Source organism: Balaenoptera borealis (genome assembly GCF_965194805.1).
Source record: "Balaenoptera borealis genome assembly, chromosome: 10".
NCBI lineage: Eukaryota > Metazoa > Chordata > Mammalia > Artiodactyla > Balaenopteridae > Balaenoptera > Balaenoptera borealis.
The window spans coordinates 60,742,335-60,769,092 of NC_138874.1; the positions used below are offsets into that span (position 1 = coordinate 60,742,335).

The 26,758-nt window shown below is 44.7% G+C and overlaps 1 protein-coding gene and 1 long non-coding RNA gene across 2 annotated transcripts in view; one reads left to right on the forward strand and one right to left on the reverse strand.

The window, feature by feature from the left end:
• LRMDA (leucine rich melanocyte differentiation associated) overlaps positions 1-26,758 on the forward strand; it is a 1,312,323-nt gene that overhangs the window by 574,462 nt on the left and 711,103 nt on the right. The window contains exon 3 of the mRNA XM_082408834.1: positions 18,480-18,606. Coding sequence (XP_082264960.1) covers positions 18,480-18,606 — 127 coding nt within the window. The remainder of the gene's footprint in view (positions 1-18,479; positions 18,607-26,758) is intronic.
• The window catches only part of LOC309604599, an 807,304-nt gene that overhangs the window by 550,909 nt on the left and 229,637 nt on the right, over positions 1-26,758 (reverse strand). The gene's annotated exons all lie outside the window — the stretch shown is intronic.

Below are 26,758 nucleotides of genomic sequence, written 5' to 3' on the forward strand. Positions count from 1 at the left end.
CGGTGGCCCCTTTCTGTATCATGAAATGGGCCAGCAGGACTTGGCTGTAACCCTCAGCGGCTGTGGAAGAGGGCTTACGGGATGCTTGTGAGAGCAGGAGGAGAAGAGAGAGGCTCTCCCCGCAACAGAGGGACCAAAGGCGTCATGCTTCACCTAGGCCAGAGTTTCTCAGCCTCGGCACTAATGATGTTTTGGGACAGATAAGGCTTCGTCGTGGAGGCGGTCCTGTATATCGTAGGATGTTCAGCAGCATCCTGGCCTCTACCCCCCAGGTGCCAGCAGTACCTCCCAGTCATGACAACCAGAACTGTCCTCAGACTTTGCCACATGCCCTCCGGCGGGGGTGGTGGGGGGCAAAGTCACCCCTGGTTGAGAACCACTGATCACATCCCTGCAAACAATTGTAGGGATCACTGTGAGGGCCTGCAGTGTTCTCTTAGGAGTGGGTGCAGACCCTTCGAATTAGGAAGGGGTGATTATGGGTACATGCTAGGCAGGTGTGGAGAGTTAGAGGAACTCTACAGGCATCAAGAGGTCAGACTTGCAGGGAGTTTTAAAGACATAGAGGGAAAAGTAGCTTCAGTGAATGCACAGTGTTGCAGATCTGAACATTGGAATTAATCGGGCTCTGATCATCACATTACCCAGGGGTTTCTGTGCTGCTCATGGGTAGGAAAACTTTCATCTCGGTTGGCCCAGCACTATTCTAGTTAAAGCCAGTGTTCCTGGCATAACCAGTAGTATTGCCCCCTGACTCTGGGAGATGCCCCAGTTTAGACAACAGATTATATGGTGGTCCCACCCATGGGCCAAACGCAGCCTACTGCTGTTTGTGGGCAATACCGATATGAATTTGGATGCCTTTGGGTAGAGTGTGTACTCTGATTCCCTCAGTCCTCACCACTCCCTATTATCTTGCCTGCATTTTCTGTATTTTAGCATTTCTAAGATGTACATTTTTTCCCCCACATTTTAGCACCCCTGAATCCATCTCAAAATTGATGGCTTCTTAAAATTGTCATTGGCCAGGAGGCAGCTGTGATATTATTGTTGTTGTCAGTACACACTTCAACTTGGTTATAGTTTGTTCTTATTATTTTCACTTCGGTTGACTTATATGTATTTTTGATATCTCATGTGCTGTTTAAATATTCACTGTGATTTGACATTGAAAGACAATTATCGTGTATATGGAGAGGGCATAAACTTGTTATAAAGCAAATATTTGTCATTGGAGTAAGGACCTTGATTCATAGTTTCTTGCAAAGCAATGAGCAGGATTTAAAAAAGGAAGAGAGTTCCTGAGGCATTTTAAGGTAGGAAGCATTGGGTCATTTTTAACTTGCAGTGGTTCTTCTCTCTTACCAAGACATAGAATAATGGTGTGTCTATAATGGACAAGCCTTGGATTCCTTGAAATACAGGGTTTCAATACCTGATTGGTCCCTGAAGGTATTTGAGTTGGGGGACCCCCACTCTTTCTCACACTTTTGTATGCATAGAAATGATGTGGGGAATTGACTGTACATATCCAGACCCCACCCACAAAGAAGCTGATTTGTAGATCGGCGTGGACCTTGGCATCTGTATGTTTAATAAGTGTCTCTTGAGACGCTGATGCGCGTGGTCCACAAACTGCCTTTCTAGACACCCTGGTAAAGTCACCCCTCTGTCTTTATTCCACTGTGGAGGAATCTGAGGTCCAGAGAAGGGAAGGAAGGGCCCTGCTCACACACAGCATGCTGAGTGAGCTGGACTGGAGTCCAGTCTGCTGACCGCTGGTGCAGTGCTCTTCCCTTGATGCCTCACTAAACACTCTTTAACTGAGCCGGGGGAGGACTGCTGAGCTGGGTGGCCAGCTCAAGGGAGCTTTGCCTTTTGGGGTCTGACCCGGAGTGAAGCAGCTGGGGCTCACTTGCCTGGCCTCTGAGCGCTCCGTACTCTGTGTGTGTGTGTGTGTGTGTGTGTGTGTGTGTACATATATATCAGTACATATGTGCATACATATTTACATAGTTGGTACCTGGGTGTGTATCTTTGTTTTCCCTGCATATGTTATAGAAAACATGTTATGTTAAAGAAGGTAAGAGTATTTTTGAGGAAAGGAAGTGGGGCACATAGGAGAATAGATAGAGGAGCAGGAAGCAGAAGAGAAAATTTCCAGGTGAGTGCAGCAGGGAGAGAAGACAGGACTGGGGCCGGGGTGATCACCCCTTACGTTTCCCCAGTGCTTTTTCTCGTCTGCCAAGAGCTCTCCCCAGTTTTCCTTTGCACGTCCAGGTTTGAAGTGGGGGACAGGGGGGTTGCCTGATGCTAGTACTGCCGAACCCCCTCCCCAGTGCAGTCCCTTTACTCTAAGGGGAGAGACATTTGGGAGACCAGTGAGGCTCCCCTACAGCCACCGGACAGGAACTCCTTCCAGGCCCCTATGCTGAGCTGGCCGCTCAGGGGGCCCTGGGGTGGTGCCTGGACACGGCCAGTCGAGAGTGTGTGTCCTCCAGGCTCCCCTGGGAGTTCCCCTCCAGTCCTTCCCCCGGGTGGGGGCACCCTCCCAGATGGTGCTGAAGGAGAGGGCTGCCCTTGTGTGCAGGCCTCCTCGTAAATAGCTGCCCTCCAAGGACACCCTTCCTGCTGTTGAGAAAACCTCCACCTGAGAAAACAGAATACAGCCTGTGGTGGGTGTGTGCACGAAACATACCTATTTAGAAATCCAGAGCCTGTGCAAAGATAGCCTCGATTTTCCCCTGACTTCTTCTGAGTATCTTACGCCTTTCACCCTTCTTCCTAATTCCGTCTTTAGAAGTGGTATTTTCCAAGCTTCCTGTAAAGAAATAGCTGAATGAGCCTGTATTGTAAACATTTCCAGGGGCTCTCTTGGCCCTGTCTTCTGGAAAGGAGACGGGATCAGGATTTGGACCTGCACCCAGGGCAGGTACGTAGGTTTTCCCTTCCTCCTACTTAGCTGCCACTAGGAGAGATGCAAAGGGATAGAACCCATTGGGCCTGCAGTCCCGTTAAGCTTATTTGATCGTCAGGGAGACAAGAGTTAGACACCTAGGATGATAGGAGAAGAGACCAGGTCTGTGGCCCACTGGTGGAAGGAGAGTGCAGGGCAGAAGCCCTGTGGGAGTTGAGTCCAGGCACGGTCGGCCGGGTTTGGCTCAGCCTGAGAATCCTCCTCCCAGGAGGGGGTGTGTAAGCTCCACCTTGAACTGTGGGTGAGAGGTAACGACAGCAGAGAAGAGGTGGAGGCATTTCAAGTGACCATAAAATGACCAGACAGGTTACCCAGTCTCCCCGCAGGTCTTGGCAGGTCCTTAGAAGGCGATAGGAATAAAATCTGGAGGTCTGACTTGAAAGCCGGGTCAAGACAGATCAAAAAGTTAGCTTTGTCAAAGGCTTTGGGCCTATTCTTACCTGTAGACAACCCCTGGTGATCCCAAGTCATGAATCCTCCCGGAGGCCTGTCCCGACCTGAGTTCCCTTGCTTTGAAGTAGGCTGTCCTCTGCAGCATGAGGAAATAATTTGCTGCCTGCTTCAGTGAACCATCAGGAGAGCCAGCAGACCTAATGACATGTGAGAATATTAACCTCCTACCATGAAGAGCTGTGAATCTTGAGCGGCAGTCTATAATTCAACCTGGACTCCTGAGCCAGACCTCTCCGGCTTTCTGTCTCACTCACTTTCTCACTTACACCCAGAGAGCGAAGGAGAGACCTGCTCATAAAACTTTATATTCTCCAATAGTGCAAGCCTTGCTGATCTGTTTAGTAATGAGTGACTTTCCTTTTGTAGTTGTGGAAAAAAGGATACCCTCAGAGGCAGGAAGGAGGGGGAGATTTTTTTTCTTTCTTTCTTTTTTTTTTTTTAGGTTTTATTTTACTTTAGTTTTTTCTTCCAGTTTTACTGGTATAGTAGACATCCAGCACTGTATAAATTTAGGGTGTACAGCATAATGATTTGACTTACCTACATCATGAAGTGATTATCACAGTAAGTTGAGTGGACATCTATCATCTCATATAGATACAAAATTAAAGAAATAGAAAAAAACTGCTTTTCCTTGTGATAAGAACTCTTAGGATTTACTCTCAACGACTTTCATCTATAACATACACCAGCGTTAATTATCTTTATCATGTTGTACATGACATCTCTAGTACTTATTTATCTTATAACTGGAAGTTTGTACCTTTTCACCATCTTCACCAATTCTCTCTCCCCCACCCTCTGGTAACCACAAATCTGACTTCTTTTTCTATGAGTTTGCTTGCTTGCTTGTTTGTTTTTGAAGTATAATTGACCTCCAACACTATGTTAGTTCCTGGTATGCAACATAGTGATTCAATACTTCTGTACATTACAAAATGATGCCCATAATAAGTCTAGTTACCATCTGTCACCATACAAAGGGGAGAATTATTTTTCATGTTGCATTTTGCATAGGATTCTTCTAACATGGGGAAAATGCATGGTATCATGGAGGTGACTGTTAGAATGCTTGCATAACCAAGCTTCTTTGTAATTCTGTACTTCGTCTTAAAAATCAAAGAAAAATGGAGGTTAGGACACTAATCTTAGGACACTTGAGTATTAGAAGGGATCTTAGAGGTCTTTTAAGGTCACCTGGAGGCAGTAGGAGCACTTAAACCTCATTGTGTTATGGTCAAGTGTTTTTGCCCTTGTTTCGTGAGATCTTGGGCCCCTTGAGGACACGATAATATCTTAACCAGGTTTGTACTCCCAGGCCTGTCAGAATGTTTGATCTTTCAAGGCCTCGAATAACGTTAGTCAAAAGATGGAGCAAATCATCTGCTCCAATCCCACATTTTGCATATGGAGAAAACCAAAGTCCACCAAGTAATGTACTCATGGGCATAGCTAGAGGGTACTTGGGCTGAAGTCTGCCATCCTGGTTATATGACTGCTGCTCTTGGCGGTAGAACACCATTGTGGGGTTTTCACAAGCATTGTGTTATTCTGATGGAGGTGATCTGGGAAACTCAGTGAAGCCAAGCACAAACCTAGGACCAGAAGACCAAAATCAGAAGATAAATACGGAAATGAGAAATTAGCTGGGGGTGGGACATGTTCAAGGATGTAGAGTCATGGTTGCCTGGCCGAGACACCTAGCACAGTAGGAGTCCTTGGACCAGGAGAGTATTCCTCACTTTGCTAGAAAAGCCAAGCCCACCAGGCTGCAACGCAGGTGAGAGCAGACCTGTTTCACTCACCCTAGGTAGGGGATGCTCAGTTAATATTTGCCGATGGAGGAATGAATGAATGATCCATTCTGTGCATATCAGGGTACTGTTCTATTCAGCCAGGCCATTTAATTTCCATATCTCAGTGTCTCTCCACAATACTGGACACAGACAGCCTTTTGATGACATAAAGATGTAATGAAATCAAATTTTTTCCCTCTGCTGACTCGATGAGCAGAGTGAATGCAAAAGCCGATGGTTAACGTCCACTCTGGATATTTGTAATTCTCAGCCCTTCTGGTCTCTCCAAATTGCTCTCCTCTTTCTTCTGCCATTTTGTTGTTGTTCTTCTGTTGAAAATTAATTTTATTAAAACAAGTCAAATGAAAACCACTCCTGTCCAGGGCATCTCAAGGTCCATTCATTATGGCTTCTTATCTTGGCAGGTGATCGACATGGAAAGGCAGCTCAGCCATTATGCACATACAAAGCCCATCACTTCCCTACCAATGGCCAATCCATCAAACATTTATCTTTTGCCCTCTGAGCACTGTGTCACTTTGCCTGTCACTCCCTAGTCTAGGATGCCTTGAAAGATGAAAAAACGCAGGGGTGGAGGGGTGGTATTTTTTTCTTCCCCAACTTTTCCCTCCCCAGATAGTCCTTGTTAATCAGATTTCATACTTGAGACTTGAAACTCTCCCAGCACCCCTGCCCTTCAAACCCCTTTTCTGGCCGTAGGAAGGTTGGAGATGGCCTGCCACATTCATGCTGAACTTTTTAATGAATGGTGGCATAATGAAGGACATAATAAAACTTTGGTTTAGCTTGGGGGTTTTTCTCCTGCAACCTACTTTAGAGAAGAGAATGTTACAAAGGGAAGAGATGTCTGAAGTAATTGAATCCAGCCTCCCCAATTTACAAAAAACTATGGGGCAAGGATATGACTGAAGCATGGCAGGAAAGTAGTCACCAAGGCAGGACGGGGATCAGGGTCCCTGGTCATTCTTCAGACAGAGGTTCTGCCAAGCTGCTCTGTTGCCAGATGATTCTGGATAAGTGTTAGTATCTCTTGGAAAGCTTTGGCTACTTGCTTCCTTTTCTTTGGTCACTAATTACCTCTATAGAAAATACACACATTATTGTTTGCAAAACGGTCTTTCAAATATCAGCAATCCTTATATTTATCTAGGTTTGTTTACACATACTTTATCCCATGTCTTCCCCATTCCAATATATGCAAACTATACAGGTCAGGGATTTTCTTGCCCCTGTGATGGATTAGAAAATTAAACCTGAGGAGTGTTCTTTTTCCAAAGTCTTACAGCACATCTAGGAAAACAGAACTCCTGTCCCCTAATTTAGCGGTCTTACTTTGTGTGTCTTCTTACTATGTTTTGTGTTTGGCTTCACTGAGTTGACAAGATCAGAACACCACGTGCCTTGGAAAACCACCACCAGCACATTCTGCCCCCAAGGGCAGCGATCAGATAACCAGAGAGGCAGACAAGGAAGAAAGAACCTTCGTTTAGTCCCAGGAAAGTCCCTTGTTCATCGCCGTACATCTACAGGCATTGTCTCTCTCCTCTTTGTCCCTAGCACTGTCACTTACGTTAGGTGTTGGTCCTCAGGGCCCAGAATGTGCCATTATATGAAATGGAGCCCAAACCTGACACAGTTGTTCTTTGAAAGGTTTTGCAAATCACAGAGCAAGGGCTGCTTTGGAAGAAGGAAAATGGCTCCAGTAGCAAGCGACTTTTGGAGGTTACCATATCTCCCAGGGCTTTCTTTCCTGAAGGAGATATAAAGCTATCCTGTAGTCTGGGACAGAAAACATGTTTTCACCTTTTTCAGCCAACTGGGACCTCACAGAATCAGCACTTGGCACGTTTTTGCTGGTTTTCCTGGCCCAATTCCATTCCAGAGGGCCCTGCCCATGGGGAGCTGGTCTTTGGGCAAGTATTTGATGAGGGCCCCTCTGGGTCTCTAGGGCCTGGAGGCCCAGCCATGTAAATGTCTCCTTTTCTGGTTGGTTTGCAATGAGTAGACACCATCTGTTGAATTAGAAATTCCCTTTGCGGAGGGTGGTGAAAGCCGCATGTGGAAGAGACACTGTTATCTTTCAAGCACACAGTTCATGAGGTTGAAGAGCTGTGTTCTTGGCCCAACATATGTTTGCCCAATGGCCATGGGAGCCTCCCCTACCGGGCGCTGGATTCCGTCCCATGGCGACGTGCACACATACCGCGGCTGCAGCACACCATGTCCGCGCCCTTACATCTCCCCAGTAAAGAAAACCTCCATTTATAGAACCCGCCAAACAAACTCACTCTTTAGACTCTTAAAAACAAACAAGAACCCGAGGCCACAGGCTCCATGCGTGCATGTGTGGTTTTGTAAAATCTCAAGCCGTGAATCAAAATAATTTTAGAGACGTAGTCAAAACCCAAAACCAAGCCCTGTCACCAGGGTGGGAGAAATGTAAGAAAGATGGGCTGAGAGGAGAGGAGAGCCAGATGGGCAGAGTGATGGGAACAAGACGTGGGGACATCTGACACGTTCATAGGGAGGGTACGGGTACCTCGTTCCTCACTTCTGTCCTTAGGGACTCACTTGCTGTAATAACTTCAGGACAAACGTAGGAGGATGGGCCTAAAAGGTGACCACTAAAGCCCTCATGACTTTTCTCTCAACATCTAGAGCCCATCTTGCCCATACTGCTTAATATATGCCGTCCTATATGATTTCTCCTCCTTTCAAGTTTAACTTCTTTCTCTCTTCCCATAGATGATAAACCCACTGGGAGCGGGTGCCATGAACTGTGCATCTTTCGTATCCCCAGATGGAGGTGCTCGTTGAGAACCTGACATACTGGAAGTGGATGTCACAGACAGGCTTTCTGGTTCTCAGTACGCTTTTTGGAATGTCCATTACTGGAGTGCCAGAATCAAATTCTCTCTTCTTCTCATGTTCTTTCACCCCCCACCTTTGGCATAAAGTGCAAGTAGAGGCTCAAAAGATGAGAATTCAACTGGACTGAGACTTGTCTGCTCAAGCCCATCTCCTCTTTGAAGTTCTCCCTGAGCCAGCCCTCCCCACCCAAAGTAGTGCTTGTCGTCCCAATCTAACCCACTACCCTGCGTTCTATGGCAAATGCTTTCTTGTCTGTATCTACTACTTAACAGTAGGAGACTATGCCTCAGCCATCTCTGTAGCCCCAGAGTTTAGCAGAGTGCTAGGCACCGAGTTGGCTCTCACTACACTTTTGTAAATGAATGAATAAGCTATAGAGGTACATGCCGAGGGGACCGTTAGCTGGTAAATTTCAACCCAGCCCTACCTAATGAATACTTAACCTCGTGAGAACCACGTTAAAAAAACTATAAGAACTCGTTCTTCAGGGGATTGTTCTAGGAGGGCTAGGACGGGGGTAGAGATCGAAAGGAAAAAGAATCTGAAGACCATCTAGGTTGATCATTACAGTTGAGGACCTCTAATGAATGAATTACAAAGAGATATACTGTGTTTTGGTAAAGAGTGTGGCAATGGTGAATTTCCACTTCTAGACCTCCACTAGAAATTATTTAGAGGTAGTTTATCACGGTTTAGTTGAGGGAACACTGCTCTGTATGTCCAAAAGTTCTAGACACGTCTTGGTTACTATGTATGGTTTCAGTCAAGCCACTTTACCTCTCTGAGCATTGGTCACCTTCTGTGAAGTGGAGAATGGAACACCCTAAAATCCCCCTAGGACTCAAAGTCTGCGCGTCTAGGAGGAAGACTGTGATGCATGAGACAATGCTGTGGCTCTGACATCTGGTTTATTGGCTGTAAGAGGCTGTAAGTGTGTTGACATGTGCCTTTTTAATTATGGGGATGTCCCCCTAGTTAGGGAAGCATGAAAGAGACCTTGCACAATCCCAGCTAGAAGATCAGAATAAGGCACAGAGTTGAGTGTGATGGGGAATGACAGAGCTAGAGCTCTCTGCTGCCCTCTTTCCACCAGGCTGGGTCAGAAGGGACCCTTCTGGCAGGGAAGAAGTGGCTCTTGGCAGTCTTTGTGAACTGTGGTTATAGCAGAAGGAGCTCCGGTCAGAGAAGCACAGAATCTGGATAGAATCTTAGTGGTCACTGAATCTCATCTTCTGTATGCGGAAATTCCCTGTGAACATCCTTTATGATTCCCAGTCTCTGATCAAATTCATATAATGACTCATAAGGTAGCTCAATCCTTTGGCAAACAGCTCTCTATTTTTAGAAGTTTGTAAAACATTGATTCAAGACCTCTCCTCCCAAATTACATCATTTTCTCAAATCAAAAAATTTGTTCTTGATTCTGCCTTCTGGCATGCCATAGACTCACTACTTTGAAACAACTAAGCCTCCTCTCTTCCTGGTTAGGTCATCTTGACGGTCTCAGTCACCGTGCCTCACACCCTTCCAAAGCAGCTGGTTGTTCTGGTCATGCGGTGTTTCCGAATGCTGATGCTCCTTGGAGTCTGGCACCGAGAATTGAAACAAAGCTCCCAGCAGAGTTACTGAGGGGCCAGTAGGGTGGACCGGGATCAGATTAGCTTCTGTGGTGGCAGCCCCACTCTGGAGATTCATACTAACTAAGCCCTCTTTATCTAAGCCTCCTCCATCTTCTGTTTGGGAAATGGTTTTGTTTTATTTAAAAGTAATATTTACTGCAGTTTGTCCTGATTATAAAATACTCACTCATGATAGAAAATCTAATAACGAGTGAAAACTGTAAAAGAGAAGGAAAAAAATCCTATAAACTCGTTACTTAAGGGTTAGTGGTGTATATCTGAGATCTGTCTATCTATCCATCCATCCATCCATCCATCTACAGCTAGATATGTGGATATATATGTATGCATCAATGTGTATTTGTGTGTACAGAATTGTCATAAAGTCCCAATGTACAAGATTGTATATTAACAGCAGTTTGTAAACTAGAAACAACTAACGAAGACTAGTGACTCTTGGGACTTCCCTGGTAGCGCAGTGGTTAAGAATCCGCCTCCAATGCAGGGGACACGGGTTCGATCCCTGGTCCAAGAAGATCCCACATGCCGTGGAGCAACTAAGCCCTTGCGCCACAACTACTGAAGCCTGTGCACCTAGAGTGCGTGCTCCTCGACAAGAGAAGCCACCACAATGAGAAGCCTGCGCGCTGCAACGAAGAGTAGCCCTCGCTCGCCACAACTAGAGAAAGCCTGCGTGCCGCAACAAAGACCCAACGCAGCCAAAAATAAATAAATAAAATAAATAAATTTATTTAAAAAAAAGACTAATGACTCTTAACCATCAACATGGAAGACATAGTACAGATGAAAATTTGTGTAGAGAATGGAGGGGAGCACATGGATGACTTTTAATTTCCATGCATGAGATCTTTGTGTATTTTCTGTATTATAACTTAATTTAGGTGCTTAAATAGATAATGTGACAGTTTTACTGGATCCATAGATATCTGCCTTTAATATCATTTTAAATTGCTGCATGGGGCCTTCCCTGGTGGTACAATGGTTAAGAATCTGCCTGCCAATGCAGGGGACACGGGTTCGAGCCTTGGTCCAGGAAAATCCCACTTGCCGCGGAGCAACTAAGCCCATGTGCCACAACTACTGAGGCTGCGCTCTAGAGCCCACGAGCTACAACTGCCCGCATACCAAAACCACTGAAGCTTGTGCACCTAGAGCCCACGCCCCACAAGAAGAGAAGCCACCTCACTAAGAAGTCCATGCACCACAACGAAGAGTAGCCCCTGCTCGCTGCAACTAGAGAAAGCCCGTGCACAACAACGAAGACCCAGCACAGCCAAAAATAAATAAATTAATTAATTAATTAATTAAGAAAAATAAGTTGCTGCATGGTATTTCATCATACAGATATTTTGAGCTTTATTTAATAATTCCTCTATCATTGGGCATTTAGGCTTGTTTACAATGTTGTTATAAATAATACTGTAGTGAACATACTTAAACCATATAGACTTCTTTGATATTTGGTGAATAAATTCTTAGAATTACTGGATGAATAGGTGATAATTTTTAAGGCTTTAGTATAAATTGACATCCAGAAAGGTTATAACAGTTTCACTCTCCCATTAGTGTTACCTTGAACTTTTGACAAGACTATGTTAAGAGTTAAGAAAACAATGCATTTGCTAGTAAAGTGAAAATATCTTGTCTAATTTGAATATTTTGGATTCCCAGTGAAGCTGAAATTTCACCCCACATTTTCATTATTGACCATTTGCATTCCTTGTGTATTTTCTCTCCATGTCTTTTGATCATTTTTATCCTAGGGCTTTCAGCTTTTCCTTAATGATTTTCAAACACTCTTTTTATATTAAGGATGTTAAACCTTACGCTATTGGAGAGATTGTAAACGTTTTCCCCAATTTTCATTTGCCTTTTAATGTTTTAATTAAATGGGTACTTCGGGGTAGTTGAACTCTAAATCTATATTTAGGTCTTTACATTAGACGTTGAAAAATGTCATCTTGTTGGGCTGAAACAATGGGTTGGTTCTAGCAGGATCATTTTGGTTCCTACTGCATCCTTTTAAATATCTTTCTAGGTGCTGGCCTCCATAAATGTGATAAACCTGTCCTTAACCAAGTCATTGGCAAAACATCAGGACCAAAGTCCCCAGAACCTTTCCCCAGAGCAAGCTGAGCCATTAATTAGTATTCTTCAGGTATATTTTCAAACCGGTTATGACTACCTAAAGTGGTCATTTTCTAGTCCTTTTTTTGCTTTTCTACCACAAGGATATCATTAGAATTAGTAGAATTCTTTTCAAAGACATTGTGAAATGGGGATACAGTATACATCTTTATTCCTAGTCAGCCGTCCGCATTAATAGCTGGCCTCACAGAACTTGTCCTTAATGCACAGAAACTGCCTGTTTGAGAAGCTATGCTATATTAAATTGATATATATATATATATATATATATATATATATATATATATATATATATCCATCCTACCTTATTATACAAAGGATTTTAGCTAGCTTATTAGAATTAGTAAAACAAAAAACAATATATAGATAGTCTATAAAATATTTATAAGCCTTGACAGTGAAGTTAGAAAGCAGATATAGAGACCATGGGGTACTGCCTTTTTACAGTTGGGTCACAATTTAGTTCTGAGCTTCCTGGCAGCAAAAGTGAAAAGGGTTACATGATCCACATACATGATTTATTTTGTCCTATAATATAGGACAAGAAAATAATGGCTCCTCAGAGCTACAGTCTGACTAGAATTCCATGTAGGTAAGTTTATGAACTTATCAATCTGAAGTTTATAGAATTTTACCTCCCTTTTCAAATAACTGGAAATGCAGGTGCTCATTTCTGGGCTCCTAGCTCCTTGCTCATTCTCCATAATTCTTGAGGAATCATATTTAACAGTTTTTTTTTTTTTAACTGTTATTAAGTATGGTGCATGATGGCTTTGGACTTGATCCCACATAGAGTTAACAAACACCTAGCTAACTACCTTAGATTTTTGACTGGTCTTGGGTTCAGATCTCTTATACCGTTTTTGAATTTTATTCTCTGAAGATCAGGGATCATCCATCCTGACGGGGCTCAATAGGGCTTTGAAAGTGACTTTGACAAATTCCATGTGATATACTGTCACATGGTGTCACTATACACTGTCTTACATAGCCTAGAGCCTTTTCCACATTCTCCTAATTGTTAAAGATACATTCATCCTCTATTGATATACTTACCATATAGACAGTTGATTTATATCATTATTTGTACATATACCCCTGGTTAGGTGACCTGAATGACAGAAAAATATGTAGAAAATACATAGTGCCCACTGTACATATAACACTACGTATAGTGACATACTATAGTATATACTATCTATAGTAATATACTATATATTATGTACTATCTATAGTTATATATATATCCATTTAAATAGTATATAAAAAATGTTTTATGGCAGAAAGAAAGGATTCCGCTCATTGGTTAGATGAGCAGCCTTTCTAAAAATGTCTGTGCCACTGGGCCATTTTCTGGGACGGAAGCAGTCATATCACAATTTTCCTATTCTCATAGTTCTTCCTTTATTCCCCATGTGTAGCTCTGTGCTGTCCGTCCTGTCCTTGTAGCTTTGGTCATGGCCTCTGTTGTAAGTCTGTGCGTAGACATTCAACAAGAACCTGCTGTGTGCCAGACACTGTACTTGGCATGGTGGGGAGGAGTAAAGTGTACAAGTTGCTATTTCTGCTCTCAAGTGCAATGTTTCAATTATTTAACAGCTGCACTGACCAGTCAGAAAGATCTTGGCTGAAGCAGGGTCCTTGAAGGCCCCGTGTGATGAGGGTGAAAGGGACATTAACCACTTAGTTGCTGAACTGTGGAAAGGTCTGGGAGCTCTGGGGAGTGGCCAGGGTAACAGGGTGGGACACCCAGGGTACTCAGAGCTGCAATTTTTTTACCAATTGGTAAGGAATTACTGAAATAGTTTAGTAACCAATACTGGTATACAGGGGCAGACTTGCCGAATGTCACTTCTGCCTATTCTCAGTCGCTTGGCCTTGGGGTAAAGAGAGGGGAGGCGCTCTGGCCCCTGAAAGAATGCAGATTGAGGGATTGCCCTCCTAGCCCTTGGCTGGTCACCCCGAGGCCTGCTCTTTGTCCTACCCTTGCCATGCCATTGGCAGCTTTTTACTCAGCAACTCACAGGCTCCTGGCTAATCAGTAGTCAGTTGGCTGAAAGGCATTGAGCCCTTACTGTGCATTTGACAACTTTCTAGGTATTTCGGAGGTTGCACTGAGATCCCTTTTTGTTGGGAGCTGGGCAGACAGGAGTCATGCAGAAAGACTGTTACACAGCAGGCAGTGGCTGGCCTGAGCAGGTCTGCAGAACTAGCCAGTGTGGCAGACATCAGATATATGGGTTGGGTCCTCTAGGATTTCCACGGCCTCTCCATTTTCTCAGTTAAAAATATGTATATGGATATTTAGGTAGATATCACAGAGGGAGTAGATAAAGACCTTAGCAGAAATCTTCTTTTCTTAATCGGTTCTGGATTTGAGGCAACTCTGGTTCCACAAAGAGATACTTTTCTTTCTCAGGGTCTGTGGTTAACTGTCTCCCCGTTCCCTGCCCATCTCATGTCAGGCAAAATTATCATCCCCGCTACAGGCTGGGAGCTGAGGGCAGAGAGGTCTAGTTCTGACCGTAGCCTGTACCCCAGGAAAGAGATGGGCAGTTCTTGAACCGGGAGTTCTGGATGTGTCTTCTGACGGCTTTCCTGGCTGGTTTTTTGCTGGGGAAGGGGGAGCTACATTTGAATACCTCTTCTGCCCAAACCTCCCAGCCCTGCTCTGGTCCGGGCCCTTCTCCTTCCCTGTTCTGACAACTTTTGGGGAAAGGATGGAGACCACTGAGTGTGCGCCCACCCAGGAGCAGAAGGGATCGGGGTTCCAGGAGGCCCTGCTGCCCTGCCTGAGGTCCCTCCCTCTGTGAGGCTCACAGCACTGGCCTGACTTGCAGAGGGCAAGGGGCCTGTTTAGCACCACTGTTTTTGTAAGCTAATGAAGGCAGAGAGGGAGCCACGGGCAATGATGCTGGGATATTAACTCTGACAGGAAGCTTGATCATAATTATCTTAACGAGGATAGGGTTAATTACAGTGGAAACTTAAAAGTTCTCTCTGTTTGAATCCGCTGGAGCTGAATGCATTGTGATGTTTTGTCATTTTGATGTGACTTTGGAAAAGGCACTGGGACTCTTCCGGCAGCCGCAGCGGCTCCTGGGGGAGCCCAGCCGGAGCCCTGCGAACGAGGTAACCAAGATGGTACCTGTGGGTGACATAATGGGCAGCTTTCCCGCTGGTGGAGCGGAGGCCGGCAGCCTGCAGGGCACTTTGGAGGTGCTGATTAGGTTTCCAGAGCAAACCACCTGCCACAGATCGGACCGCACACCGGGTCTCCCTGCCTGCCCTTGACATCTCCTTGCTGGGCCGGGAAGACCTCTCTCCAGCTGGCTGTGCCTTGCCCTCCCTGTTCAGCCCCTGGCCGTGGCACTCAGGCCTGCCTCGCCTTCCCAGCCCACCCCTCAGGCATTTGTAGCCACAGCCAAGCAAGCTGGTGGGTGACCCTGGAGTGACACTCACTTCCTCCACCAGGGCTCTTGGGTCTGGGGTGCTGTCCACGCACAAGGTTATAGGGGAGAAATTCCAGTCCTGCCATCTTTTTCTTGTAGCTACCATAGCTGTCCCTTGAACAGCATAGATCTGTGTGGACGCTTAAAGCCTTTTCTGCCTTGTCATTTAATTTAATAGCACACGTCTCTTTGCAGGCATCTTGTATTTAGGGGTATGAGCTCACAGATTGACCCACATAATTTCTTTCCCCGTCTTCCTTCCCGGAAAGCAGCAGCAACAACAATAGCAATAACACAAAAGTAAACTTTTTTTAAAAGTAAAAACTAAAAGCACCTTCCAAGCATCTGTTTATTGCCTTCCACATGCCAGCCAAGCTCCAGAAATCCTGTTCCCCTCCAGTTTTATCCTTCATTACGCTCTCTGCCTCCTGCCCCTCCAATCCCTCAGCTCTGAATTTAGCTGATTAAATCACCAAGTGCACACCCCAGCGATGACATGAAGACAGGGATTTATTAATTAGCAATCCCCTCACCCCCCGTAACCTGCCTTTTAACTGAGCAGCTAACAATATGACATGGCGAAAAGGATCTCGAACCAGACAGGTGACAGGGGATTTGAGGCTGAGCTTCCCAAGTGCTCTCTGAAGTCTCCCTCCTGTTTTGAGCTCTGCCCCAGAGCCCACCCTGGAGGGAAAGGCATCTCTGGGGGCACTCCTTCTAGTGTTCCCGGCTTTGTCCTCACCACGTGGTGTCATTTTGTCTTATGCCTCCCCTGAAGCACTCTTGGAAGGGAGCTTTCTTCTGCTTGCCAGTTGCCAACCCTTTGCTGATTCTCATGATAAAAGTATTATATTTGGATAACATAACTCCGGGACAACGTGTATTTGGATGCCGCCTTTGACCAGAGCCCAGCTGATGTTTGTGCACAAAGGACCGATTAGCCATCCATTAGGTGCCCTGATGGGGAGGTGGCCACGACTCCCCTTGAGGTAAACGGGGGCTAGTCCTGAACACTTTGGGATCAGCACTCAGTAACCCCCAAGGGGAAGGGACTTCAAGAAAGCTTGAAGTTTCCGTGCTGAAGCCACACTTACTACACACCTTTGCACATCTCCTCCTCTGCCCGCCCCCTGCATCCTGAACAACCCCCCCACACACACACCCCTGACCAAAGGTCAGGGCTTCCAGAAAAATCAATGAGGAAGGAGAAGAAAGAAACCAGTATTTGCTAATAGGTTGTTAGTCCTCTCCCACGTATTCCCTGTAAGATCCTGTGAGCTGGGGCAACATAGAAGAAGGGAACTCAAGGGGGTTGTTGAGATGCCCAAATTCAGGCTGCAAGTAAATGATGGCACAGAAGTAAAACCCCAGACCTTCCTGACTATACGTGTATAAATGTTGTTTTGCCTTCCTGAAACATGAGGAAGGAGAGAGAGGAGGAGGAGGAAATGGAACTTGGTGACCCTGTTGACCCTTGACCCCAAGTGTATGCGGTATTGCCCCCCTGCTGTGGCGCAAGTAGTGTCAGTTACGGGATTAGACGTGGTCTGGGTGCTGGGCCGTGGCTGGGACCACCTGGAGGTCTGGGGCAGGAGTGGGGCTGCTGGTGGAGCTCTGGGCCCAGTGGAGTCTGGGGGTTGAATTGCTTCTTCACCAGGCATCTTTCACCTCCTCTTGATCTTGGAGTCCTATTGACACAGGTCCCACAAGGGAGAGATGGATGTATTCAGAAAGGTCTGGTGCTCGAGTTCACACTCACGCCACACATACAGGCACTGAACAATCACATCACATGTACCGGCATTGCACACGCAAGCAGGAGGGTCTGTGATGGCAGGGCCATCAGTAAGTGCATAAATAGCGTAGACAGCATCTCCCCGATTCGTTACATTTTATAGAACAGGCAGGCAGCCCTGTGCGGGTCTACCCTCTGGTCAGCGTCGTAGCTCAGCTGTCAGCCTGTGCAGGCTCAGCACAGCTCTTGGGTCTGGCAGGTGAACGAGCTGGGAGCATGTGGCCGTGTGAGTCTCTCCACCGGGCAGCTTTCTGTAATTACCATCTGCGTGCACCGGGCAGGCACATGCGCACAGCTGCCCCTCGCTGCCTGCACCCCCAGCAGCCCTGTGCCCCTAACCTTAAGAGTTAACTTTCAGTTACGTCTATTAACAGGGCTGTTTTCCCCGCCCCACCCCGATACTTTTTTTTTCTCTGAGCCGGGTACTTAATTCTTTCCGATGCCTGTGTCTTTACTGCCCCGACATTTCCATTGCTGCATTCGGCACTTTTTTCAAAAAAATGAAGTGAGAAATCCACTTTCCATAAATTAAAACAGTAAACATCAAGTCAGGAGGCTTGAGGCAGAAATTCCCTCAACCCCTTCCTTACCTCCCCTCCCCCCGCCAAACAAAAACAAAAACAAAAAGAAATCATGAAAGAAAAAGAAACAGCCACTCAGACTGGAGTGATTCCGTGCTTCCGCAGATATCTCGCCTTTTGAGGCAGCCACAGGGACACTGGGCAGAAGCAAATTAAGTGATTAGTAAAGAAAAAAAGCAGAGGGGAGAAAAAGTCAAAGGCGGTGAACGCAGAGAAAGGAAGCCTTCCTTGCCTTTTCCTAGGACTGCGTAGAGAACTGCTAAGAAATGATACTTGAAGTTATATTTATTATTGTAAGAGGGGTATGATATTTCTGGGCAGGAATGATGGATGACAACTTAAATTTGTGTCCAGGGAATGAAGGTGAACTGTGACAGAGTTATTTATCTTGGGAATGGAGGTTAGGGTCAGCTGAGGCTGGGTGCCTGAAGGCACAAGACATTGACAAATTTATCCTGCAGGCCGTATCTGAAGCCCTTTGTTTTGGATCCTGGCTACTCACTAAGTGACCCTCATCCTTCATGTTGGCAACGCGTGAAGGATGCGGTGAGTGCCAGCGGCCCCTTCTCCCCCGCCGCCCCCGCCCCGGCTCCCGCTACTAATTCTTGTCATTCACTTTGCTGACAGGCACCAAGCCCAAACTATTCCCAGTCCTGAAAGGGAAGGTTAAAATATTTATTTCGGCTCATAATGGCCTCCCTGATTTAGTGCAGGATCATTTTTCCTGTTGCCTTTGTCATTGCAGGTCACTGGAAGGACTGAGCGCGTTCGGGAGCCTGGAGGAACTCATCTTGGACAACAATCTGCTCGGGGATGACCTCGTGTTGCCAGGGTTACCCAGGCTCCACACCTTAACCCTCAACAAGAACCAAATATCCTTGTCTCTGCCGCCACCCACACTCCCCGCCCGGCCCCGCAGTGGTCCCCTCCCGCAGGCCACCCCCCCACCCCCGCCCCCCACAAATACCTGCGAAATGTCAAATGAGGTTTATGTGTCAGCTAAATTAAAGCAGGTGAAACACAGTCCGTGGGCAGACAAAGCGTTCTGTCTCTTGGCACTCGAGACACTTCGGAGTAATTTATTACAGGTCATTCGTAAGTGAAATGCACCATTATATCTTCCTGTTGCTCCATTTTAGTGTAGAGATCTAAGTTATGGCTGTAAAGAAATCTTTTTAATAGATAAAAATAGAGAAAGAAAATAATGTCACTGCTGCCGAGAAGGCAAAGCTGGGTTCTGTTTGCTTAGGCTTGTGTGGGAGGGCGACCTCTGGTGGGAAGCAGTGGGTAGTACCGCCAAGCAACCTTGGCCTTCAGGGAGGTTTCTGGAAGGCTTTGGCGCAGGCCTGGGGAATGCTTTTGGCCAAAGAGAAGGGGGAAGGGGCTCAGTTGGAGGATAAGTGGGAAGCCCAGGCCCAGCTCTGCCCTCTGTGGTGTTTATGGTACTAGGATGATGAAAAGGGCCGAGGAGAGCCATTCTAGTGTGTGGTTTCTCCTTAAATGGGTGAGGATCTAGCAGTCTGGGATGAGACTCAAAGGGACTAGTTGCTCTGGTTTCTGTAGTGAGGCTAAGAAAGGAATCAGAACCTTTATTCAGTGTAAGCCACACAGCTCCTCCATGCCTGCACAGTGCCAGCTCGCTTAGGCGGGGAGTTTTGTCAGTTTTGTTAACTCCTGTATCCTTCACACCTAGAATAATGTCTGGCGCAGAGTTGAGGTTCAGTAAATGATTATGGGATGAAGAAATCATTATCATCAGCTGTTCTTTATTGAGCACTCCTGTGCATCAGGCACTATGCTAGGTAACTTTAAGTGTATTATTTTTCATTCTTTCCAAACCCTTTGAGAAGGGTGTGGTTTGTCCATTTACCTAGATGAGGAAAGAGGTGAAATATAGGCCCACAGCCAGACATTTAACAAGATGCGAGGCCCCGGATTCAGTCTCAACTGTGGCCAGATCCACAGTTCTTTCCATTTTACTGTGTTACTTCAGACTTGAAGTCCAATCACCTTGTTTTATTGATGGAGCGTTTGAGACCTGGTGTGGTTTAATCACTTGTTCACATGGTAAGTTAGAAGTAGAAATGGGATGGGGGCATTTTCCCATAGAGTATGAAATAAAGCCAGATAAATATGTTAAGATTAACATATATGTTTATGTCAGCTTTAAGAATGATTTGCTCAATTATTTTTAGCCACTGTTTATATGGTAAGTCATAAGTTAATATTTTCTTTTTTCAGTAAAATATGCTATTTGTGTCCATTAATAATAGGCACTTTCTTAGAAGGAGAAGGCCTACAAGTAAATATCGGTCTTTATCATATTGAAATGTTGATGGATTCTTTTTTTTTCTTCTCCTATCCTTTGGTCAACCAAGTTTCCTAGTTGTTGTTTGAAAAATTATTACAGTCAGTGTGTCTTATGGGTTCCTTAGCTGTCTGGGATGATCAGCTGGATGATATTCTCAAATCAATTAAGAATAAAAGGATAATTAGACTAGAATTTGGATGATATGGTTCCTCCTATGGACCCCAATGCTCATATCCTGTGTCCCACGTCACTGTAGAGTATTGGAGTTGTTGGACTTGGGTTCATGAGTCAGCTTAATCATGTTTAGCTGTGTGGCCATGGTCAAGTAATCTCAGAGCCTCTGTTTCGCATTTTTGTGTGTGTGTGATGTTACAGCTTTCACCTGCCTATCATAATAACTCATAAAGAGGAATATGTGAAAAACTTTTTTGTATGTTGGAATCAAAGTACAATGATGACATAAGCAAAGCAGGTTTCTGCATAGCTATAAAACCAGCTGCCTCTGCCCTGGGATATTGTCAAGAATGCAATATAAAAAATGGTACAGTGGGAAGGGCTTCCCTAACAGCCCACAGATGAAGTCACAAGGACTGTACAGCAAATGCTGTACAAATGCTAATCCCAAACTCAATTCCTCTTCTCACTCAGCACACTTCCTGGCTGCTTCTCTGTTGTATTAATTGGTACGTACTGAGAAATGCAAGCTCCTTTTAGCACCAGCCTGAGCAAAACAATTAAAAGAAGGGCATACCAGCTGTGAGAGAATGTCATTTCATGCAATCCCAGTCTGCAGATGAATCAGTGGGTGATTTTTTTTTTTTTTGATCAACCACTGATTTATGTAATAACCAATTATTGGAAAGTATTTGTTGGATACTAGTGTGTCTGAAATACATAGGTTATAGTATTGCTTTCTTCTATTACCACTGACAATTGAAGAGGTATTGAGTAAATATTGATGCCTGGCAGATTACCTGGTTAGTCTAATTAGGTTAGATTCTACTAATATTCATGCTTCATGTGAACTTACTAAGCATTACTGTCTCCCATTTTAGAGGATTCATTTTCATAACCTGGCATAGAATATACTGAAAATGCACAGGGATACACTTTAGAATTAATTAATTAACTTTTTCAATTTATTTAAACTAAAAACAACTGCAACAAAAAAGCGGTTTACCATTTCTCCTACTCCCATCACCCCCTCCCTCTTCTGGCAACCACCAGTCTGTTCTCTCTACCTATGAGCTTGGTCTCGATGTCGTTATTGTTGTTTTAGATTCCACATATAAGGGAGATCATACAGTGTTTGTCTTTCTCTGTCTGACTTATTTCACTTAGCATAATGCTCTTGAGGTCTATCCATGTTGTCACAAATGGCAAGATTTCATTGTTTTTTATGGCTGAATAATATTTCATTGAGTGTGTGTGTGTATCACAGTTTCTTTATCCATTCATCCTCGATAGACACTTCTGTTGTTTCCATATCTTGGCTATTGTAAATAATGCTGCAGTGAGCATGGGGGTACATATGTCTTTTCAAGTTAGTGTTTTTGTTTTCTTTGGATAAATACCAAGGAGTGGAATCCTGGATCATATGGTAGTCTTAATTTTTTGAGGAACTGTCATACTGTTTTCTATAGTGGCTGCACCAATTTACATTCCCACCAACTGTGCACAAGGGTTCCCTTTTCTTTACATCCTCACCAACACTCATTATTTCTTGTCTTTTTGATAGTAGCCATTCTAACAGGTGTGAGGTGAAATCTCATGGTGGTTCTGATGATTAACGATGTTGAGCATCTTTTCATGTACCTGTTGGCCATCTGTATGTCTTCTTCGGAAAAATGTCTATTCAGATCTTCTGTCCATTTTGTAATTGGATTGGTTTTCTTTTTGCTTTTGCTATTGAGTTTTATGGGTTCTTTACATATTTTAGATATTAGCCCCTTATGAAATATTATTTACAATTATTTTCTCCCATTCAGTGGGTTACCTTTTTGTTTTGTTGGTGCATTCCTTTGCTGTGCAGAATGTTTCTCATTTTTAAAGGAATAAGGTGGACTGAATAACGGTTTTGTTTTCAGTGTTGCTATCATCAGATATTAACAGGCTTCTTGTTTTTCCATGGTTCAGTCCTTTTCTCCAATCTGTAGCAGTAATGCTCAGGGAGCAATGATGGTGGTGTGAAAGGGACTGCAGCAGAAGGCAAAGTGTAGTTGTAGAGCTGGCCAGTTATATCACTACACTGTTGTTAAGTACTTTACTGCCAGTAGATACAAAAGATAACTAGTTAGCTTTTTCATGATGCAGCATGACTTCTTTCTCCCCTGATCTACCAGTGTGATCATGAAGATTGGTTTACCTTCCCCATGCACTTGACCAAGAAGTTGTAGAATGAAAGGCAGGTAGAAGCAGCAGTACATGCTGCTACATGCCATTCTCTTATCCTATACTCCTGACTTGACCTTTTCAGCCAACTGACTCTCCTCCCTACTTATGGAAATACTCCAGGCTCTACAACAGTTATGAGGTTCCATATTGCTATTGTGACTCCATGAAATGCCTTAGACTAGGGCTTTGTCAGTTAGCTTTGCTGCATAATAATCCACCCCAAAAATTAGTGGCTTAAATTAACAGATATTTTTGGTTTACAATTCTGTGCATCAGCTATTTGGGCAGGGCTCAGCTGGATGGTTCTTCTGCTAGTCTTGCTTGGGTCACTCATGCAACCGCAGTTATTTGGAGGCTCGGCTGGGGCTGGATGATCTGAGATGGCCTTGCTTATATATCCGGAGGTTGGTACTGGTTGTTGGCTGGACTACATGTCTCCAACAGGCTAGCACAGGCCTTTCCATGTGGGAGGGATGCTCCAAGAGCAAAGCTTGACGTACAAGTACTTTTAAAGCCCTGTTTGCATCATAGATGTTGCTGTCCCATGGCCAAAGCAAGTCACATGCCAAATGTAGAACAAATATGAGAGGGATTCCAGAGCCCAAACCAAGCATCTGGCAAATTTCTTCTCAATTCACCTTCCCAGCTGCACACTTCCTCCTTGATCTCCCAGCCCTTTGTTCCACTTCTGTTCAGCCCTCAGCTTTGGGGTCCTGTTCTGGTAGACCTAAGAGCTTGGTTGTCCCAGTCTACCTCTTCATCTCATATTTATAGCTTATCTCTCTCTTCTTCCTTTGGCTTGTTTGGACTAGTCCCATAATCGCTGGCCATGGAGTTGACTTCCTCTCCTCAACACTCATATTCTCACACTCTCTCCTTCTTGCTCACCCATGAGCATGGACAGTCTCAGCCATATCATGTCTGAATACTAACCCTAAATAAGGGCGCAACAGAAATGTCAGGAAAATATAGATAGTTAACCTTTGCACAATCAAATTATTCTCTCCCACTTGCCCTTTGGGGGTGGGTGGGGAAAGGTGATAAGCTGACTTCATTTTAAATCACACTTCATTTCTTTATTTTCTGTGTCTCTTTGCTTAAGCACATGTGTGAAGAGACAGTATGAATTATAGTGCCAACAGGAGGAAAGAATAGTGCTATATGTTACACAGCTGGGCTGTGGTAAGGAGAGCAGTGTGTGGAGTTAGAAGGCCAAACTTGAGTTCCCATAGCAACTTACCGTGCCGTCTTGGGGAAGGGTCTGTACCTGTAAACTGGGTATTACACATTTGGAAGTATTGTTGAGAGATTGTAATGGCATTTTATATAGATGTATGAAATCACTTAAACACCCCAAAACTTTACAAGTTCTTTGAACCCTTAACTGTTAGCCAAAACCTCGATGCCTTAAGTGAATAAGCCCAAATTGAAAGCAACTGAGGTACAGAGCACAGCTGGATGACAGAACCTTATGATGTCCCACAAAAGCATATGACCCCTCATTTTTCAGTGTTTTAAATTCTCCTTTCTGTGTTAGGAAATGACGAGAAGTGTCATTTTATAGGGCCTAGATCTGAATATAGACTCGGCCATTTAGAGACTGTGTGACCTTTGACCATAGTTTTCTTATATTTTTAGAAGTATCTTTTTTTTCAAAAATTAATTAATTTTTGGCTGCATTGGGTCTTCATTGTTGTGCGTGGGCTTTCTCTAGTTGCAGTGAGCGGGGGCTACTCTGTTGCAGTGTGCAGGCGTCTCACTGCAGTGGCTTCTGTTGTGGCGGAGCACAGACTCTAGGCGCGCGGGCTTCAGTAGTTGTGGCACGTGGGCTCAGTAGTTGTGGTGCATGGGCTTAGTTGCTCCGCGGCATGTGGGATCTTCCCGGACCAGGGCTCGAACCCGTGTCCCCTGCATTGGCAGGTGGATTCGTAACCACTGCACCACCAGGGAAGTCCTGACCATAGTTTTCTTAATTGTTATCTGGATGTGATAATATTTCTGACACATGTGGGTGTGAATCAAATATGCCATGTAGACTGTTTAGCATTTGAAAATCTTCTCTCAGGATAAGCTCTGGCTGAAATACCCGCAATGGTCACAGGTGCTGCCGTTTGACCTGGAGCTGAGCACAGAGAGAGGTACATACCCATTCTCACCCGGGAAGCAGCTTCAGACCTGTGCAACTGGACGTGACACCATGAGATTCCCCTCCTCCCTCGGCAAGGCAAGATGTGGCTTTGATCTTGGGCCCGCTGCAGAAAATCTCCATTGGCAAGCCTAGCCATGACAGCTGGGCTCTGCAGTGGCAACTTTCTGTAGACAACACTGAAAAAAATCTAAATGACAAGTACTCTGGAGAAGACTTGATGAGGGAAACCAGGTGTGTGCTGAGAATGCAGCTGCAGAGAGTTGAAACTGTGCCAGATAGCTTCACATTTTAAAAAGGAGAAAAAATGAAACCACCCTTCGGAGAATCCCTGAAAGTGGCTCCACTGAGGTAGTCTTGGTTAGCCAGGGACACTGAGTTCCCTCCGCTGATTGCCTCTGGTTAGTTTTCTATGCGACTTGACAGAAAGGAATGTGACAAGTTCTGTCTCTGAGCTCGCAATCAGGCAAGACAGGGCTGTGCTTGTCCTTACTGACCCAGGAGACGAAGAAACCAATTAAAACTTCTTCTCGCGTGTCATCCTCCAATGGTGGTATCAACATAATGATGATGTTCTGGTCCAGAGCGTCCGCGGAGTAGGTGCTAGTGATTTCTCACAGTGTGGATTTGGGGGGACCACCTGGCCCAGCCCAAATGATCATTTAGCGGGTAGTTGGAAGGCTTAGGAAGAAGGACTCGCTTCTGCCTCACAAAATATCCTAAAGGAGGCAGGCTCTGAGGCTCCAAGGAATCCAGCACTTCTTGGATTCATTGGCATAGGATGGCTGAAGCTTCTTGAAGCCTGCAGACCCTTTGCCCAAGAAATTCCCATGATCAAGACATTCGAATGAGTCTGCCTCTCCACGGCCTCCTGTTAAGAGGTGGATCCAGATTTTGTGGAGTACGGAGCTTGCATAATTTGAGGAGGCCCTCTTAAAGGCAAAGACTATAATTACAAATGCAAAATTAGGTATGAAGAGGAATGTTTATTTGGAATAAAAAACACATCAAAGCAAATTAAAAATTTTTTAGGTTGACGGATATTGCACATTAAAATATTTAGCAAGCAATCTCCTTTATACTAAACGTATCTGTATAAGAACTTTTTTCTATTTCTTTTCTGCAAATTCCCTTATAAGTTCATTATGTAATTAAATTTTGCAGTGTCTTCTATAGAGAGTAGATAATTCCATCTAATTGAAAATTGATTTTTATTTTTAATATTTAGGGATGTTTCTTTCAGTTTCACCATTCATTATTGGTAATTTCACCACTGAATTATTGGTAAAAGTTTTAGAATTACTAAATTTTGGGAAAACTCTTACACATTTCTCTCATCTATGAGCTAAAAGATTTCAAGACATTTCAAGTTAGTTGTGTTTGAGTGTGTGTGTGTGTATACATACTCAGCAACTTAATATTAAATATTCTCTGAATTGATAAGTTCATTAACTGTTTTATCGTCGTTTTTATGTTGGTCCCCACATGTGTGTGTCAGCATGGTGGGTGGTAGGAATATCACTGCAAGCCATTCCTACTTGTGCTGTTGTAGTAAGAGACACAGAAATGACTACAAACCACAGAAACAGACCCACTGAATCCTAATTCAATGCCACTGCTTCACCATTTCCTCTTAGGTCCCCAGAGTTCCCACAGCTACTCCAGCATCATCCTACTCAAGCAGAAGTGTGACAGAAGAAGTCCTACCAGAGAAAGACAACGCTCTTAACTGATTGCGGTTCAATTAACCTACTTTTGCAGGTTTTATGAAAATATGTGACCATGTGACTCTATTACCAGGGCCTTTCCCAGGACCCTGGAAAGGGCCTATGTAAGCATGCAGCCCTCACGCACAAGCTCTGTTAGCTCTGTGGCACGTTTACGTACGAAGATTTACTCACATTAGACTGGGCCTACTTCCCTGGATGGTAGAATGCAAGGCTTCCCATCGCTAGCTACCAAATGTTGAGGCATGACTGGGACTTCAAGGCACCTCCGTTGCCCAATGTTTCCCTAACTTGAAGATCTTGCCAGTTTTGAGTTCCATTCCTTCACGTTCTCACCTTCATGCAGTAGATGAAGAAAAGGTGAAGCTTTAAGGAATTTGTCTCTAAGAGGGAAACAGGTTTGGCCTGGACTTTGCCGTCCATAGCAGAAAGGGCTTCCCCTGGGT